At 40.0% G+C, this 19,345-nt stretch overlaps 1 protein-coding gene across 2 annotated transcripts in view; it reads left to right on the forward strand.

Annotated features, from left to right (window-relative positions):
- qtgal (queuosine-tRNA galactosyltransferase) overlaps positions 1–19,345 on the forward strand; it is a 25,811-nt gene continuing 6,466 nt past the window's right edge. The window contains exons 1-12 of one of the 2 annotated variants that reach the window (XM_088005492.1): positions 1–460; positions 663–779; positions 871–970; positions 1,826–1,890; positions 4,534–4,599; positions 5,593–5,688; positions 10,317–10,412; positions 12,111–12,235; positions 14,394–14,529; positions 14,608–14,676; positions 14,801–14,875; positions 15,485–15,604. In XM_088005492.1, coding sequence (XP_087861618.1) covers positions 347–460; positions 663–779; positions 871–970; positions 1,826–1,890; positions 4,534–4,599; positions 5,593–5,688; positions 10,317–10,412; positions 12,111–12,235; positions 14,394–14,529; positions 14,608–14,676; positions 14,801–14,875; positions 15,485–15,565 — 1,140 coding nt within the window. In that variant the 5' untranslated portion in view covers positions 1–346 and the 3' untranslated portion in view covers positions 15,566–15,604. Of the gene's footprint in view, positions 461–662; positions 780–870; positions 971–1,825; positions 1,891–4,533; positions 4,600–5,592; positions 5,689–10,316; positions 10,413–12,110; positions 12,236–14,393; positions 14,530–14,607; positions 14,677–14,800; positions 14,876–15,484; positions 16,638–19,345 lie in introns of those variants that run through there. The other variant, XM_015009633.2, reaches the window with a different exon arrangement.

Genomic DNA, 19,345 nt, shown 5'->3' on the forward strand with positions numbered 1-19,345 from the left:
CCAATCAGCGTCCTGGATTCACTGTATGCGGAAGTTGCTACGTTTCACACTGCTCAGTTCAACTTGAAGCTTTCCGCGTTGAAAAATATCCCAGTAACTATCACTAAAACTATCAGAGCAGATTTTATTAATGCCGTTTTCTGGTATAAATACAATTAACATTGCTAGCTGTTACAAAGTTACAGCTTAATGACAGTATTATTCACGTGTTAGCCTCATGGCTCACTCCTCGACCGTATGTAGGATGATATTCAATGTCAGATTCGAGCAGCTAAGGTGAAGCTAGGCGACCACTGAAAGGGGCGCTGGTAGTGGGGGCTTGTAGCAGCGGGGCGGGGGGTTAGGGATGGAGCCGAATCCCGCAAAGCGGCTCCGGACGGCGGAGGAAGAGGGAGGAGAAGTGAGAGAAAGCGGAGGAGGAGAGCAGACAGAGGCGGAGAGGAGGAAGACGGCGGATGTGGTGGGTGATGGACACCATTAAAATAATTGAAAAAGCATTTTTTTTAGCCCGCTTTGTGATATTGTGTAAAACAGCTATCTAAAAACTAACATTTACAAACACTCACTTAACACTCTATAGCAGTGTTAAGTGACACCCTGTAATTTCCCTCCTATTTCATTTGCACTAAGTCAGAACTTTCTCCATTTCCTCTCTCCTGCAGAGCATCATCATGCCGGTGCACAACGCATCATGTTGGCTGGAGGAGTGTCTGCAGGCCATAGTGCACCAAGACTTCACCGGCTCCATGGAGCTCTCCGTGTTTGATGATGCAAGCACGGTATGGTGGTTTGTTCATTTGCATGTTTGTGCCTCTGAAGTTGCAATGTGAAGCCGGTGACATATTATTTATCCCTGCGCATGTTGCTCAGGATGACTCCAGGAAAGTGTTGGAGGGCTGGAGGGAGAGGATGGAGGATCGGGGAATCTCAGTGGTGATCTCGGGTCACAGTTCTTCCCAACCCAGAGGAGGTCAGCTTAACTACCCATCGATTGTGTGTTTGAGCTAGAGCATAGACTCACTGTTTTACAGGATAAATGGCTTAGAGCTGCCTTCAGGTTCAGTTTTGAATTTTCACTACCATACCAGCTGGTTGGCATCTCATCTAGGTCTGTTACCATAGTAACTGATGCTGGAAACCTAACCTGTTCTTCTCTGAAGTGGGCTAGGGTTTCTGGCATTTAGCGATGTCTTGGTACACTTTAAATTAGACAAAATTAACTAAAAAGTAACTTTTCAGCAAGATAAAGGAGCTTGTTTTAAGGCAATAACTCCTTAATCTTGAATAAAAAGTTCTAGTTCCATTGGCAGACTATTTAATTTATAACAAGACATTTTTCCCATGTTATAAGTAAAATAATCTGTGACTGGAATAAATAATTTTTCATCAATACTAAGGAATTATTGACTTAAAACAAGCTCCTGTTCCTTGCTGAGATGTTATCTTTAAGTTAGTTTTGTCTTATTTCAAGTGTACTAGGATGTTTCCATTAGAGAAATAAACACATGGTAAGATTTTGTGTTTTTGCAGTGAAGCACTTTTTCAACCAATCAGTGCTCTGAGAAATATATCTGGATCACTCCAGAACTGTTGACATTATTTTCAGTAATGTCGCTAAAATGAGAAAATCACTTTTTATTTAAATTTGTGAATGAATAATTTTGCTTTGTATTCTATTGACCGTTTTTTTCTTTCTTTGTTTTTTTTTTTGCAATTTAAGTTTCTTTTTTTTTTTTTTTTTTAAAGTAATAATTGTAATTTTGTTTTATGCTTGTTTGTTATGGTGGATCCATACACAGAAACATGCTGTTATTATGTCTTCCAGTGGGATTTGCAAAGAACAAGGCAGTGACTCAGAGTAGTGGACGGTACTTGTGCTTTCAGGATGCGGTAGGTGTGCTTCAGATGTTCTTTTAATGAAACGCCAAAACCATAAGGTCTGATTATTTTTATTTAAATATACATAAAGCACAATTTTAAGCTATCCTCTGCAGGTTTGGCAGACCTGTCATAACACAAACTTCATAAAAGTGAAAGTATTGGCATCCCACAGTAAGTTCATGTGTGAAATACTCTGTTTCTTGATACATTTTTCTATGGTCACGTATCTCAAATCTTATCTGACTAATGTACGTATTGATAGAAGAGTATGATACTGTGAAGGTCATTATAACTACAGTCACTTAAACCACAACATGGTTTTTGGTTTTAGTTCTGCTTTACTTTTGAAACAGATTGTTACGCTGTCTTGTTTTTTGTTACATGTGTTTTGAAAGGAAAGGTCATTTTCACAGACACTGACCTGTCTCCTGTGCAAAACCCAGAGGCCTGTGTATAATAATGCAACATAAGGCAGATGTAACAATGTGTTGAAGGTTTAACAGATTGCATTCACGTGAACCGCAGTGGGAGGTTTGAGATTGCAGTTGTTTGAACGTGGCAGTCTTTTCGTCTTGGCCGCTCTGACTAGTCAGCAGCTGTGAAACGAATCTTTGTTTCAACAACATAAAGATGTTTGCTATCTCCTGGTGATAACGTCCAAACAGAACCTCACTTTAAAACACTAAAAGCAGTAAGACTTGAAGGTCCAAGCAGCAAGTTAAAAGTCTTGGTTTACGTTTTACTCCTCTACCACCCTGGCATGATTTATTTGTAGCTGTTATGCTATTTATATATTTACTTCCTGTCGTTTTAAACCTTAACTTCAGGTTTAATCTTTCAACTCATCCTTTGCTTTCCTTTTTCCTCCCTCGTCTTTACAGTATAATTATTTATTGTCAGTTCGATCGACTAAGCGTCTATATGAAGCTAAGTCCATCCCAACAAGCTGCCCTGTGAGCTGCGTTAAAGTTTTTTACTTTAGTCTGTTTAGATAGACTGTGAACACATGTTCTCTGTTCAGACAAAGATTTTAACAGTAAGAAAAACAAACAGATGTCAGGTTTCATGTGCCAAACATGACAGAGACCATCCTGGCTTGTTCTTAGGAAAAAAATTAACAGATAATCTTTGCAATAATCTCGATAACGGTCATGGGAAAACCTAAGTACAACCCGAGATTCAATCTGTTATCGAACCACTTTTAGCAGCAACAACTTTTGTGTGACCTTATCAGCCTCACTTCGTTTGGGAGGAATTTTTGGCCAACTCTTATTTGTAACATTTCTTCAGTACATTGATGCATTGATGTGTGCAGACACAGATGTCCTAAGGTCCCGCCACAGGTCAAGGTCTGGACTTTAACTGAACTGTTGCAACATCTCGATTCTTATAGTTTTCAGACATTCTGTCGTCGACTTGCTTCTGTGTTTGAGACCGTTGTCATGTCAACACCCCAAATTTCTCAAATGTTTTTGTACGAAGTTGAGTTTGTGATCCACCGAACAGCTACGAGTTGCCTGAGCACAAATTATTACATCTTTGACATCATGCCTGTTAGTTTGTAAAACGTGTTTAACTCGAAATACTTTGTTTTTCACCCAATGTCATAATCGCATACCCACTTTGGACCTTGCTCTTCCCGAGTGTCGAGCTCGGACTGCGGGAGGTCTAATCATGGTCATGATTAGATTAATGATTAATGGTCATGAACATTGTTAGCATGTAGCATGCTAACTGAGGTGGAGTTCCTGAGGTTTTGTCAGTCTTTCTTATCATTGAACTTTCTGACCTTTTGTTGAATTTTCTAGGATGTGGTTGCTAAGAAAAATTGGCTACTTTAAAAAAAATGTTTTCTACTTGTGAATAGTCTTTCACACTGTTGAATAGTGAACGTTGGATTACTTGGAAATTACTTCATAACCTTCCCAACATTAATGGGCAGCATCAAGTGTTTCTCTTTGGACATGTCTTCATGTTTTGTCTTCTTCCAGTACTTATTACTCTGAGTCCACCAGGCTGGAAAACTTTCAAAATTCCTGTTTTACAGCAGTGGCCACACTCACTGGTGATCATTTATTTTAAGTATATCTAAGTATCAGCCCATGCTTACTATTTTTTTTCCATTTACATCCTGTGAAAGCAGCAAGGTTGCACTTTCTGTTTCCCCCCCCCAGGACTGAATCCATCAGTGCCACTTCGTATGTGTGCAACATCGACGGACACCAGAATAATATCTGTGCCAATGCAGACGGCGGGTGTTCATGGATGGCCTGTCAGCAGCCCGAGTTTGAAAATTGTGTGCATTTCATGATGATGAGAATCAGAGAATGACTGATCATTACAGACTTGCTTCACAGTGTTTACAGAGTGGAGAAGCTTGCACCAGCAGAGCAATTTATATTTGAGAAAGTGCGACTGCTCACGTTGTGTCTCGCTCTCATTGCCTTTTTCTGTGTTTCTGTTTTTGAAGTGTTAGATTCACTTTACACACAATACATGTTCAGCTTATGTTTTCAAACCTGTTTCATTCTGGGAAGTCTTTGAAACGTGGTTTGTATGTTTTTTATCCAGTGAAATGATATCGAGTCGAGCGTTTATGAATGTCTACTTTGGTTATATGTCTTCATTTTATTTCACTTTTTCGGACCCTAGGATGACATCATGTTGCCCCAGAGAGTCCGTTTGCAGTATGAAACATCTATCCTCCATCCAAACTCTGTAAGTTTTTATTTTTACTGTCATTGCTTAGTCACTTCCTTCTCTTTTTTTTCAACTTTGCTCAACTCTGCTTCCCTTCTTTCTTTTCACTTCTCCTCTGCTTTTTCCTTTTCGCTCAATCTGTTGAAATAAAAGAAAAAAATCTTCATTGGGGCGCGTATGGGCAGTTGGCACGTGGAACAGTGAGAGTATCCGGTGTTGACGCTTTCTTTGACATGTCAGGTCGAAGGTCAAAGGTTGCGTGTGTGAGGGGAAGTGAGTGAGGCGGCATGGGGACAGCAGGCCCGCTCCCCTGTAAAAACACCCTGACCTTTGTGGCTCACTGTAATTTTTAAGCTCTGTCAAAAACATAGAGTTGAGAACAGATTTGCATGCGGTTGGAGAAGACAAATTATCTTTTATTTCTCAATCTGACATCAGATAAAATGTTTCTGTACCAGAGTTATTTGCATCAAACGAAGAAATTTAAATAGTTTTTTCTTTATTTTATTTTTTTTAAAGACGGTGTTGTTTAGTGTCGTCGTCTTGCAACCTGAACGTTGCGAGTTAAATTCCAGCTTCCTCCTGCCACATATCGACGTGCTTTCGGTGTGTAGTGTATGGAGGTGTGTGCATTTGTGGTCTATTGTCAGACAACAAAACAAACAGTGTATAAAAATATCTGCTTTTAACTTAATACTATACATTCATCCTTCAATTTAATTTATCTTGACTCACTCTTGTTCAAATGTCTTCTTTACTGCTTTTTTTATCCTTGGTTTCCATCGAAACGGCAACTAACAGCAATGTTTTTATTCTGGTTCTCTGTTTAAGCATCAATTTCTTATATGAAAAAGAAAAAAAAAAAAAAAAAACGTATGGAAAAAACAGACAATTTCAAGTCCAGCACACCATGTTTTGCTTTCCTGTGCAGTTGAACATACACCAGACACGCTGTCAAAGCAAACATATTCATTGCTCGTATGATGGTGTGCATGTGTGTTTTCATAACAGCTGATTGGCTGCGGGGTCCAGCGGCTGCCGGAGGGATCTACGGAGCGCTACGCCCGCTGGATCAACTCACTGACTCGGGATCAGCTCCTCACTCAGGTAAACAAACGCGGCCCGTCTGTTTCAGCGCTTGTGTTTCATGCGCGGGGTGAGAGGTCGCATGTCAGGCAGCTACTAGGTCGGATAGAAACAGGATACATGCGTGTTGCTCACAGTTTGTACGGAAACGTGGCAGAGAAGCGGAGGGCGGAGGCAGCATCACCGCTGCCCTCAGAGCCCATCAAAGCTTCAGCAGGGGAAACGGGTCACACTGTCGACCGAGACGGGGGGGGGAGAAGGGGGATGTTGACGGAAGCTGTTGGCAATGGAAAAAATTATTTTACTGGCAAAGAAATGGTGTTTCTTTCTGTGGAGACTTTCTGCTCCAACTGGTCCTGCAGCAGACATTCAACTGTTTTTGGACTGTAAAGCTAGCTTTAGACTAAGAACGCTACGGCTTTCCTTGAAGATCTACTGTAAATAGATTAATATAATTAAAAATAAGAAATGGAGCAAATTTATCTATTGGTGTTTGGGGTTTTGCAGTGAATTCAGTCACACAATTAATGCATGTTGCCATTTCTAAGGCCTGAAGTAGACTGTTTCAGGTTTTAAAATTCAAAATATACTTTATAAATAAAAAAAAACATGCACATAAGGTTTAGTATTACCTTACATTAACAAAATAATATAATAGATTGCATTACTCTTTTGCATAATGATCACCTTTTTGTTTATGTATTTGTCAGACTTTTATCACATTTATCAATACGTTTATTTATGATATCTAAATGTAATGTTGCTTGGTCGATGGCTACTGGCACTTCACTTGTGGTGAGAAAATACAATTGTAGCTGGTCTACAAAAATACATCACAGTCTTCCTTTTAAAACCTAAATAATTAGGTGTTACGGCGCCCCCTTTGGAGGACGGGGGAACAACACGACAACCACCATGTATTGACTGAGTCCCTGTAAATGTCTAAAAACAGGATTTATTTTCCTGAAAATCCTAAAAGGTTTACACAAACGGTGGGGGAGAAAACCATGTAACATTAGGTTTTAAGGATTTTATCTTCCTATATTTAAAAGGAAAGCTGTAATGTTGGTGATTTGCAGTCAGAGATGTTTAAAAAGAGAACAAGTCCTGTGCTTATGTGGAAAAGCTGTTTGACAGAACCATGTGGAATCATGTAAGCTATCAGAAGTGTCAGTGGGCCCAACGGACTGGACCACAAAATGCACCCAGCATTCAAAGGTTGTGCTTTTTTGTGAGCAGATTGGACACTTTAATTTGTCTAATTAAGTCTATAGACAGAAACCTTGGTGTAATTGTTTTGGCTGTGCGTAATCAGACTCTACATCACAGTGTTGATATTTCAGTTCACCTGAAGTGGGACAGACAAACCAGAGCATTCTGAAGAGCAAAAAGCATCTAGCAAAATGTTAGCATTAGCCGCTAGGCTGGGCAGCTAGCTGGAAGAGAGGGCTGCTCAAGTACTTTCCATTTTCACACTGTGAGGACAAAACTTTCTTCTGCAGTTGAATCATTTGACGTTTAGCTACATGATGCTGTTTGGTAGTTTAGTAACCCTGGCCTTTCGTTGACTGCCAATCGATTTGAGACGATGTGTTAGAAAGACGGTTTGAGAAACAGTTTTTTTTTTGTTTTTTTTGGGCACTAAACACAGTTTATGTTTCTTATTTCAGGTTAACAATACCAATAGTAGACTGCTAATATTAAAATAAGTTACTATTTTATCCCAGAAAAGGAGGAAATTGAAATGCGTGAAACCAACAGCATAGAACCGCACTGCATAGAATGTGCCTTATAGATTATCTTACAATCTCAATTCTTTTCAACAAATATTTCTTTTGTCTTTCACAATCTAGGCTCGTCCAATGTCCGAAAAGAGTGAGCATCTTTCGGTAAATGCTTTTGGTTTGCTGGAGTCTTTCACACATTTTCTGGGGAACCGGTGATACGGTGGGGAGGTATTTCTATTTATATTGAAAGGAGAGCTTGCCAGTTCTGATTTAGCAAAACACAGCATTGCCAAGGATACAGAACGACCTGGACTCCCTTTCTGTAACATGCGTGCACATTGTTACCGTCTGCATAAGCACTCAGCAGACATTCCAGGATATTTGTATGATATTAGGTTTCACGGAGCATGAGAGTGAGATCATGCACTGGTTCTGCATGGAGGTGGTGAGCCGCTCCTTTTCTTTCCCCTGCCTTCGACTACCCAACTTTACTTTTACTTTGGGTATAATTTGTGTATAAACAGAAAGAGCTTAGTAAATTGAACCACAAAATCTAGTGCTGCTCCCCATATTTAACTTTATATATGATGATTCAGAAACGCCCCTGCCCTCTGATTAGTCACAGTCAGCCTCCTACTGCGCCTGCTGTTTTCCCAGAACTCATTCTTATTCCTCTTATTCATTATTTGGCCCCAGCTTACATGTTCAAAATGTTGCAATATTACAACAGGCAGGCAAAAAGACGCATGGAGATGGACACATACACACACTTCCCAGATAAGATTCAGTCCAGCTGTTATAACTGGCTGAAACCAGATGTTTGGCACCATTTTCCACATCTGCAAAACATTTCTGGCTGGGAGTCGTAGTTCGTTCTATTGTGAAAATGTCACATTTGTGCATACGCACGTGCATTTACAGGCGCGCTGTGCGAAATGTAGCGATGCGGTCAGAGGCAGAAGTGGATCGGATGACCTTCAGGTTCAGAAGGTGGAAACTGTCACCCAACAGAGAGGAAAGGGCGAACAAGACGAGGCGAGTGGAGGGAAGGCGGGCTGTCAGGGGGGCTTCGTCTTTTAAAGCAGAAAAAGTACTGAGCATGAAGGAGTTTGAGAGAAAACAGGAGAAGCAAAATCACGAATGAGTCAGAGATCATCTGTGAGGAGGGGATTGTGAATGTTTTTCTTCTGTGCTGGAAGAGAACATGTATGCATCTGTAGGCCTGCCATGATAAAAAACTTTTACTGGATAATATGTTGTTCCAAAAAGTAGCACGATAAACAATAATAGTGTCATCTCGAGACCCTTTTCAACTAATATATTAATGATGATAGCTTCTTAATGCAAGTATACCCACTCAAAGATGGGAAAAAACAAACACGGGAACTGAAAAACATTTTAAATAATCATAATAAATAAAACAACCAAAACAATAAGAGTTGAAATGGACTGGGTGTCAAATGTTTCTCAAAGTGGCAGCTTTTCAACAACAACATCTATTGAACAGATGTTGTCTGAATTAAAATGATTGCACTCATTTTAATTTATTATTAGTTAATTTGTTGCTAATTTTGACAGGTTTATGCATCTATTTTGTTTTCAGGATTAGAGTAGAAAGGTTTTTCTCCCCCTCTGTGAAGCTTCATGTCTCCTAATAATTCGATTAGACTTTATGTTGACTCGCTGCACCAAGAACTACTGGAGCAACACAAAAACCTCTGAAGAAGACACAAGTGCTATTTCCTTCTTCATGAAATATAAACAAAAATGGAGTAGCGTCAAATTTTAGCAGTTGTAGGATTTCTCTCTCGTCTTTGGTAAAAGACCAGGAGCCAGTTCTTCCGCTAGCGCTGGACTCGCTTATTAGTTTTGGTCGTATTTACCCAGAATGCCCTACACTATAGTTCGCTTCCTGCTTTTGGAGCGGCATCCGGTCCGCTTGCATCCACACATTTGGAACCCACACATTCAAACTGCGCCAGAGTTCACTTAAGCCGAACTGAGACCTAGGTTTTTAGGCGGACCAGAGTTTTTTCGTACAACAAACTGATACAGAAATTCTCACAAATGAAGTGCCATCATCGAAATGAGCGACTGTTTTATAATATGGTTTTATTAATCTTACGCTGCCTGATATTCAGACTTACTGAGACACTGAAGTTTGGGTTTCTTCTTTGTTGTAAGCCTGACTTGCATTACTAATAGCCTAATGAATTCATTCATGAGTTTCACCTTCTTAGCTAAACTAGTGAAATAAATTACATTTTCATTATTATCGCCATATGTTGAGATCTACCTGTAATTCCTGCTGTAACCCTTAAATATGTGAGTCTTGTAACACTGCTGATCATAAAATGTCTATTTTAATCTGGGAAATGTTCAGCTGTGTCCCAGGACAGTTTGTTGTCCAAAATGTCCTTTTTTTTACATTTCTGTTGAACTTTCTCAAAGCTGCACAGCTCTTTGGTTCATGTACCTGTAGTTGTATTTCAGACCATGTGAATGAAAAGGCTCAATATTGACAACGCCTGATTCACACTGATTTCTTAATGCCAAGTTTCTGTCTTGAGGATGATGGCTCATTATTTTCTGTTATTGGGTTTGGACACGGCTATTCCTGACCAAGTTTTTGTACTTCTCAGGAATCTAGGAAACTGTTCCATAAACCTTATTGCTGATGAGAAATCTAACCCTTCTGAGGCAGAGACATTATTTTCCACAACCACAGTAACAGAGAGTATAGCTGCTTTATTAAATGCTCGTCATGATTGTGGTTTGTCTTGTTTTTTTGTTCTAGGTTTTGTGTTATCACACGTTCTAATGCCCCCGTTTGTTTTCTGTCTTTTTGTTACTTTTAGAAACTGATTCTGTGTATTTATCTGACTTGCCTGTTTTATATCTGGACCTGGCATTTGGTTTTAGGCATACACCTCGCATGGGCCCACGGTCGTCATGCCAACATGGTTCTGCTCAAGGAAATTGTTCATGAAAGTTGGATTGTTTGATGAAGGAGGCAAGGTGAGATTCAACTCTCACACCATTCCTTAATCTCATTTGTTTAACACACATTTTTTTCTAACAATGTTTGGATTGTTGTTTACATTTTCTCTCCTGAGCAGAGAGTTTTCACTGTTTATGCAGATAAACGGGAGAAGAGAACAAAATCACACTGGCATCGACGATCTGCTTCAAGTTCAGTGCTGCTTTGTAGAAAGTAAAATACACAGAAAAGTAATAAGGATCAACTTTCCCCCTTTTTTTATTTTATAATTGTTTAGCCCACACAGTACATTCTCTTGAAATGAGTGGATAACGTTAGCTTAGAATGAACATTGTAGCAATTAAGACGGTTCATAATGACGATATAAACAGAAACACCCATAAATTCCAGTGTTTTTGTTTATCTGATAGTAACTATGGTCTTTAGCTTTTGCAACAATATTTGTGACAGAAGATGTAAGTTAATGGCATCAATATTTGCTGATTATAATTTTATCACTGGTGATTATATAATGATGGGATCTTTGTGTTGCATATGTTGGATCAACAAAGATATTTCTAAAGAAAACTTACACAAGAAGAGACAAATTTAAGTAATACACTGTTACATTTACTGACCATTATACTAATTCTTGTCAATAGACTAATTACAATAAAACAATTCCTATTTATCTTTTAGAACAGTTTGTTGTACACATTTTTTTTTACCTTATGCTAATCAAAAGCCCTTGTCAGCAACTTAAACCTCCTAAACTCTCGATGTGGAGAAGCAGCAGCTCTGCTCTTCTGTATGCATTGATATTTCTCAGTATAAGGGGTCTGTCCCTTTCAGACCCTTGGTAATTTAGCTATTTAACCACTGAAGGTCACTCTTAGACCTTATATGGAGTCATTGAACCTTCAGCCCAATATGGTCAGATGATCATTAATAATAGAAAAAGAGAAAAATGACACAAAGTAGCATCTGTCTTTACACACTAAAACACAGTTGATGTTTCACAAAATGAGCTTATTGCTTCACATATGGATACATGTACAAAGTCTGTTGCATCATGCGACGCAAATGCTGGGTGGCAAAAATTATTTACCACAATTAAAGGGACAAATTACATAATTTACACATTATGTAAAATACACTTTTTAAAGCTTTACATCATGTTATATTGTTATTCCCTCATCGAAATCATACCTAGAGTGTGGCTTTGATTCGTTCATGCACACCTTCAATTACCCGTGGCAACCATTCAGCTCTGCAAAATGCTTGGTGGGACCGAGCACCACCTCCTCTTTGGAGCAGTCCTCCCCTCGCTCAGCTCCTTCAGACTAGTCAGCAGCAATTAGCAAACTCCTGGTGGAACGGCACATCAGCTGAGCTCATTATAGGAGGTAGATCTCATTGAAACGCTGGTAAAGACGTTGTTAAACATGGCATAAAGCTTCAACAGAGGAGCGATGTTGTGATGACTTTTCAGAAGGAACAAGAGTTTTTAAAGAGACAGAGTCCCAATTTTAAGAAGTCGTATTACTTTTTTATAGCAACTGAAGGTAACATAGTTACTTGATTGTGCTAGAAAGTGATTCTGTGTGACTGAAAAACACATAAAAATCATTATCTCCATCACTTTTAGTTGTGTTGAAAGTGAAACAGGCCTCACTACTGACAGCACATGCTGCACCTTTACTGACAGACTTCCAATCTCTCTGTTTTCTCTCCAGGGAGTCCCAGAGGATCTGCTCTTCTTCTACCAGTTCCTTCGTCAGGGAGGCTCTCCGCTCAGGCTGGACCAGCGCCTGCTGGTTTATCGGTACCACGAGGCGGCTGCGACTCATTCTGTGACCGAGTCAGTCTCACCGTTCCCCCTCCTTCCCACTGAGTTTCTCTCGCACGCACATGCTTGGTCACAGTGTTGATCCTCCACCTACACCCAGCTGCCCACTGCCGTCCCTGAGTTTCCCAGGGCTCTCGCATGAACCCAAATGCTCCCCGCTGACACACGCTCATGAGATGTTTTGCAGACTTTTCAGATTTTATGACAATGTGTTTGGCATTCCAGTCACTTTCCCAGCATTCAGATCAGGAATCTTGGTCTTCTCCGCCTGGAATGTTAACCATCCGTTCAACGCTGCTCGTAGAAAATCGTGTTTTGGTGTGAACAGAAGTGCTTGGGATGCTGTGTGTTGGGCTCACAGCTGCCTGAGCTCCACCGTGTGGAGTCTGCAGGTGTCCCATGCATGCGAACGTGTCTTTAAATGTAAAATGAAAGCTGACATGAGCTTCCTTTATATCCCTCCTTCCTTCCCGAGTCTAATTTATCTGCCTGGTGTTGATGCACATCCTTCTCTGTGTTTTTCATCGTCCGTCTCTTTTGGGAGGTCTATTTCAGGCATGTCTACTTTCCGCTTTCCCCCCTTCTCTTGACACCCCTTCACTCTGCTTACCTACTTCCTCAAGTCAGCCAAATTAAACCGTGGCCCTATTTCTGTCTGCCAAACAGTGCAGCTGATTTTATGTGAGGTGAAAGGTCTTTTTATTTTTAAGGATAGTGTCAGACAGTAACTAACATAAAAGGCTTTTATTTTTGGTCTTTGAAAGTGAGTGGCAGCTGTGTGTTTAGTGGATCCTTCCCGTATTGCTGCCGTGTCTTGCAGTCAATGGCTGTAAGGAAAGAAGCAAAGAAAACCTCTTGAGACCACCCAGGCTCTTGTTTGTCATATGAGGCCCGCTGGTACACGCAGTAAGAAGCTTCACTTTGAAAAATAAGGAGAAAGCACTTCGGTCGAATGTGTGCAGGTAATTGCTCAGTTTCAGCGAAGGTGTAAGGAGCACAAATACTAGTTTCACCGTTTTCGTTCTGCCTGCTGTCATCAAGTTTTGCATGTGTGTGCGATTCAGCGCACTTGAAGACCAGCAACCGTGTTTAGTCTCTGATATAAACGCAGTCAGTCATCACTGTGGTGTAAACACCTTCTGCTGTTATGCTTTCAGTTCTATGTGAATGTTAGCAGTCGGAAAACATTTTGAGTTACAGAAAACGTTTGGTAGAGCATCAGATGACAAGTCAAAGTACTTCCTTAGTTCTTCTTAAACGGACTGTACTGACCTTTTTCAAGCTTTACATCATGTTATAATGTTATTCTCTCCTCTAAAACATACATGGAGTTTTGCTTTGAATCTTTTGTTTATGTTTGACAAATCCTTTATTCTCCAGAGGCAACCATTCAGGGCGCATAAACGCTCACGGAGTTCCTCCAGACTAGTGGCAGCAGCAATTAGCAAACGCCTGGTGGTGGCCTCCTAAAAGCATCGTTAAAGGCTTAATGGAGAAAGTTGCTATGACTGGTTGGAAAGAGCAGGAGCTTCTTAAAGAGACAGAGACCCAATTTCAAAGCATTAAATTGTGACGTAAAATGTCTTTTAAGTTATATTTTACATATACAGCATTTTTATAACAACTAAAGGAGAGATGCACCAATCCGATATTAATATTTACATCTGTCCCGATATTGAAAACATTTCTAGGTTGGGTTTTGCTGACAACGTGCCAGATCCATAAGGGCAGATCTGTTAAGTCTAATTCTGCGCTTGGTGTTCTGAAACACAGCTTGCTGTATTGTTTATTTTACTGTATTAAGTTTCCTATTTCCCCTTTGTAAACCCTTTAAATAATAAAGAAACTGTTGGTTCCAGTTTCTTTATTATTTGATTTACAGTGGCTGTTACACTCCTGACTGAACAAATTAAAGTTCAGTCAGTTTTTACATGTTTGGCCAAGCAAACATGTGAAGCTATTGGTGTATTTAAGTGTGTCGTAGTGGTACAGAGCTATCAAACACATTTGTAATTCAATTCATTTGTGTCTGTTTAAAAAGAGCCGTAAAAAGAATGGAATTAAATATTTATTACAAAATGAATTTGTACTGATTGATCTTACAAACTTGCTGTTACATAAGTTTGAATGACATCATGATTACGACCACATTTCTCTTTTCTGCGATCAGGGAGACTATCTGGAAGCTGCGCGTCGACTTTCTGCAGGAGAGAGTCCTGAGCCAGTGGGAAAACTTCACCATCTGGAACGCCGGGAAGCAGGGGAGGAAGCTCTACCGAAGCCTGAGCCTGATCAATCAGAAGAAGGTGATGTGGGACACTAGCCGAGTCATTTATCGATTTATTTATTTTTGCGTTTTTGATGCATTCGCTGGTTCTCTTTAGGTCAAAGCGTTCTGCGACGTGGATGAAAACAAAATTCAGAAGCGTTTCTACACATATGAGGAGTCCAAGGTGAGATCAACATAGAAAGAAAAAAAAAAGAAAAAAAAATCCGCAAGGTCTTTGATTCTTAACATTTAACCAACACGTATAAACTGTTTAATGTTTACGGATGTTTCTGTTGATACGACTCCAGGAGAGACCAAAGCCTACGGTCCCCGTCCTGCACTACAAAGAGGCCACGGGCCCCTTCATTATCTGCGTTAAACTGGTGAGCCCGGATCGTGTTTGCGTGTTGCACGCTTGTTGTTCCTGACCGCGCGTCCCTCTGGCCTGTTTTCCAGCCTAACGACATAATGATTCAGGGCGTGTGCCTTGCACAGGATGTGAAACGTACAAACACACGGCGAGGCTGTCAGGAAACGGGAAGAGACGGCAGCCTGATCTTTTGATCATGGGATGCTTACGCTAACATCTCATGCTTTAAATCATGAAACGTAGTAAGAAGCGTTTACGTTTGATTATTAAAGCTGAACAATTTTACTGAAATTCGTATTTTTCAGCTTTTTTTTTCCACTTTTTATCACTGAGAAAGATTTAGATTCAGATCTGAAGTGACCCCACCTATACGGTCTTCTAAATGCTCAATTATGGAACTTAAGAGAGTTAATCAAACTCAAAAGCACAGAAGTCTGGACTCGATCTCAGACCTAAATACCTTTGTCAAACTGTTGTGTTACATTTAATGCATAAAGCAACACAAAACGAAGCTGCTAAATGGCGTCGCAACGTTTCGCCTCTACTCCATGTCCGTCGTTTGATCCTTCTCCTGTTGTTTGCGTTGGGCCGAGCTTCACGTTTGCTGTGGTTGCGTCCGCAGGACATGACAGGAGGAGTCCTGGAGGAAAACCTCAACGCTTTGCAGCTGAGGGAAGGAACGGATTACTACCATTTCAACTGACGGCTCGACGTGCTGCACGAGACCACAGGAGCCCCGCAGGTTAAACAGACAGAGGAATGCAGAAGACTGATTTATGAAAACATAAACACAAACTCAGAAGATGGGGTGTTTATAACGGGGAGGTGAAACGAAAGCAGCAGCAGAGGATTGAAGGACAAAAACAAGAGGAATGGAGAAGTTTATGTTGTGTAATAAAAAGGGCCTCTCGCTGCGTAAGAAGGTAAAGAATTTCGAGTCCTGATAGTTTAACTTGGCGAGGTTAACAGGTCTGGTTCTCTGCTTCTCTCTCTCTTTTTCCACCGTTTCAAATTCGTTACTTTTGGCTCTTTCTGTGGAGGTTTTACAGTAAATTCCTCGTTTTAGGGAAACATGCTTTAACGTTTTGTCTTTCCTGGTTAAGCGGAATCAGAGTGAAACTGCGAAAGCGAAACAGGTTTCATAAGGTATATGAAGTGATAAAGCGTGAAACCGCCCAGGAACCAAGCAACCCCTGTGGAAAACTTACTCAGGTTGTTGATCGTGTAGAAAAGGTTGATTTATTATTTCTAAAAGTTCATGAAAGTGACTACAGGTGCATCTCAATGACTAAGAACTTAATCACAAAGTTTATTTCTCTAACTTAGTTCAACTAGATTTGTTAAATACTTTGTGGCAGATAAAACATCACTGACTGACTGTGGAAACGTCACACTGGACGTCCACCAACGTGGCTCTGTGCCTCTCCACTCTTCCTCCAGACTTTGTGACCTCGATTTCCAAATAAAATGCAAACTTTACTCTGAACACCTGAGCAGCAGGTTTCTCTTTAAAGCAAACGAGATTCTTCTGATGTTTCTCATTTAAAGGTGATTTACCACAAGGAATGACGCTCAGAATTCATATTCTTTTCGGGCCACTTTTTCCTCCCACTGAACTTTCCATTAATATGCAGCATCATTAGAAATGGACTTCAGTGACTTAACCTTTTCTAGTGCATCTTGGACAACAGTCAAGTCAACAGTCATGGCAATAGCATTACTTTTATGTTAGATTATAATTTTCTGTTAAATTAAAATCTGGGTTTGTATTGAAATTCATCGCTCTGTTTTTAATTACTTTTCATAATTTTTTTGGGATTGAATTATGTAAGTGGATTTTATGATGAAATTTTAATTTATTCAGATTCACCTGTAAAAGTATATATATATTTTGTCCAAGAGGACAAATATTTTGGGTCAGTTTTCCTCTTAATGTGTGTCTTTTCAGAGGTAGCACTATTAGCTGTCTTGTTTGATAACCTCAGCGTCATTAACGACCATTTAAAAATCTGGAAACTGTTTTCATGTTCCTAACGCCCAGTTTGGACTTTGCGAGTGAAATACTGAAGCCCAACACATGTTCTAAAGGAAGTCTCATCACACAACGTGCAGCTTCTTAGGGGTGGGATGTTTTTATGACCGGATTTCGAAACAAGTCCTTTGTCTGATGCAACCGTGTAAAATCAGATCCACTCATACACATCTGCTCCAAATGAACAAAGATGGATTTTTGCTCAACTCTGCTTTTCTTTCTCTGCCTCTCTTATGAAATCTAAAGAACAATAACCTTTTTAAGAGGGCACAGTTGTCATACATAAACACAAAAAGTGGTTTGTTTTGCCCCACAGAAAGAATGGATTTTTTTTTTTTTTTTTACCCAAAGGTAAACAGATCTTCCCCTTCAAATTCTCCCCCCTATGTTTTTTTTTTTCTGGGTCAGCAACATGGTCAGAGTTACTGTAAATCTGCCCACAGAAGTTTAAAAAGAAGTCACAATCATGGTTAAAACAGACGACAGAGTCCAGTTTTTCTAATCTTTTTTTTTTTTTTTTTTTTTTTTACTTATATAGTTACCCAAATGAAATCCAGATAAAAGACAAGCTGTTGTAAAAAGAAAACCACGAGAAGTCAAACCATTCGATGAGATGATCTGGACAGATGAACTGTTTGGCCTGCAGGGAAATCGCTACACGGTCATATTGTTTTGCTCGTCTACATATACTTCAAACATCTCCCGTTAACAAGGTATCGTCAATGGGAGATTAACAACAACACCCCAGATTTGCTTATGCTTCTTAATAAGTAAATCTGCAGTTAGTTCCTATTGCAATCATGTTTTGACATTATTATCATCAAGTTAAAAGTTGATTTATGATTTGATTCAACACATTTAGCGTTGTGACATCGTTCCGTGTAAGCTGTTTACGTAAAAAAAAAAAACTTTTTTGTCTGACTAAGTGCCGTCTGCTTTACTCACTCGGCCCTCATGATGAATCACTTAGTGGATGATCAGAGTGGGCCCTAATGGAGAATCTATGAAAGAGACTCAAAGAGCGTAAACAGAGTTTTGCTAAGTGTTTACACTCCGTCTCCCTGCAGACATCAGAGCCGATAACCAGCCCCACCAGGCACAATGGATGACCCTGACTCTGGGGCCCGCGTGCCCTCACTGGTCAAATAAACGCACAAGTGTGTGTAGGATTAAAAAAAAAAAAAAAAAAGACTCGCAGCTGCAAGATCTCTGTGTAGTTCTGCTGATAACGACAGATAAGAGCTGCGAGGTCGCGGAGGTCCGACGGCGGGGGCTCCTCCATTCACCAGGAGCGGTACCGCATTCCTTTGTTTCAGCATCTCGTCGCAGGCAAGATGCTTGCGCAAGTAAAGAGGAGTGGGCTGACTTGAAACCAGGAAGCTTCCACGGCCCACTTCCTGTTTTAGCACTTCACCCAAATAAAAGTGATGCTGCTGTATCGTATAAATATATTTAGAAAACTCACAGATTCCACTGAACGACAGATTTAGCTTGACAGAATGAGAACATGACTTCTTATTAAAATATTTTTTTTTTTTTTTTGCATCTGCTGAAAGTCAAACCTGCAGTTATGATCTTCATAAACAGAACCTCTCACTCATGACTGTCCACTTCAGAAAATATGGAGGGAAAATTCAATCAGTCTGTTTTGTGCATTCACTATAAAAGGTTACAAAACCAAACAAATCTGGGGTGTTGTTGTTAATTTACCTTCCTAAGTTTTCTGGAGCCGTGTAGCACCTTTCTGCTGGTGTCTTCTGCCACTAAACCTCCTGTAACTGTCAGGTTCATTTTAAATTTGAGTTTATTTCTTTGGCAGGTTTTCAGTGATACCGTCACTAGTCAGAATTAAGCAGCATAGCTTTCTTTTTTTGTTGTTGTTGCACATTTCTTTTTGGATTGCTACGCTGCTGATAAACCTAAAATCTTCACATGGAAAGAGGGCTCTAGCAGCTTGAGATGTCTTGTTATCTTTCTGAGATACATTCAGCAGCTCTAGTGTCAGAGGCAACCGAGCAGCCCGCAGCATGATGCAACCTCTACTCTGTAATGCGGGTGTACTTAAGATGACTAAGGCTGAAATATTTATCTGTATTTCTGTGTAATGTTCTTTCTTTTGCTGAGCCTACACAGTTCACGGAGCAGTCAAGAGGAAGTTCCTCCTTTTTTTTTTTTTTTTTTTTTATCTCTGAAGCGCCTTTAACTCAAACGTTTTGTTTCGGTATGATCGTATGTTTTAATCACTTCTCCATAAATGTTTATGATGCCATGGTTCTCTCAAATAGGCTCCTAACAAGCTGCTACTTTTCAAGGCTGTGATGAAATTCAGATGTTGTTACCAGTGAAAGAAATAGCTCAACTTTTAAGAAGCGGGGTTGTCTTCAGCGGTAGTGAGTAATCAGTATCTTTCTAGCGGTGGATAACTCTGTTAGCATCTTCACTGTGATACCA

The sequence above is a fragment of the Poecilia mexicana genome, unplaced genomic scaffold (assembly GCF_051168715.1).
Source record: "Poecilia mexicana isolate PSO_F unplaced genomic scaffold, ASM5116871v1 scaffold_1, whole genome shotgun sequence".
In the NCBI taxonomy this organism is placed as follows: domain Eukaryota; kingdom Metazoa; phylum Chordata; class Actinopteri; order Cyprinodontiformes; family Poeciliidae; genus Poecilia; species Poecilia mexicana.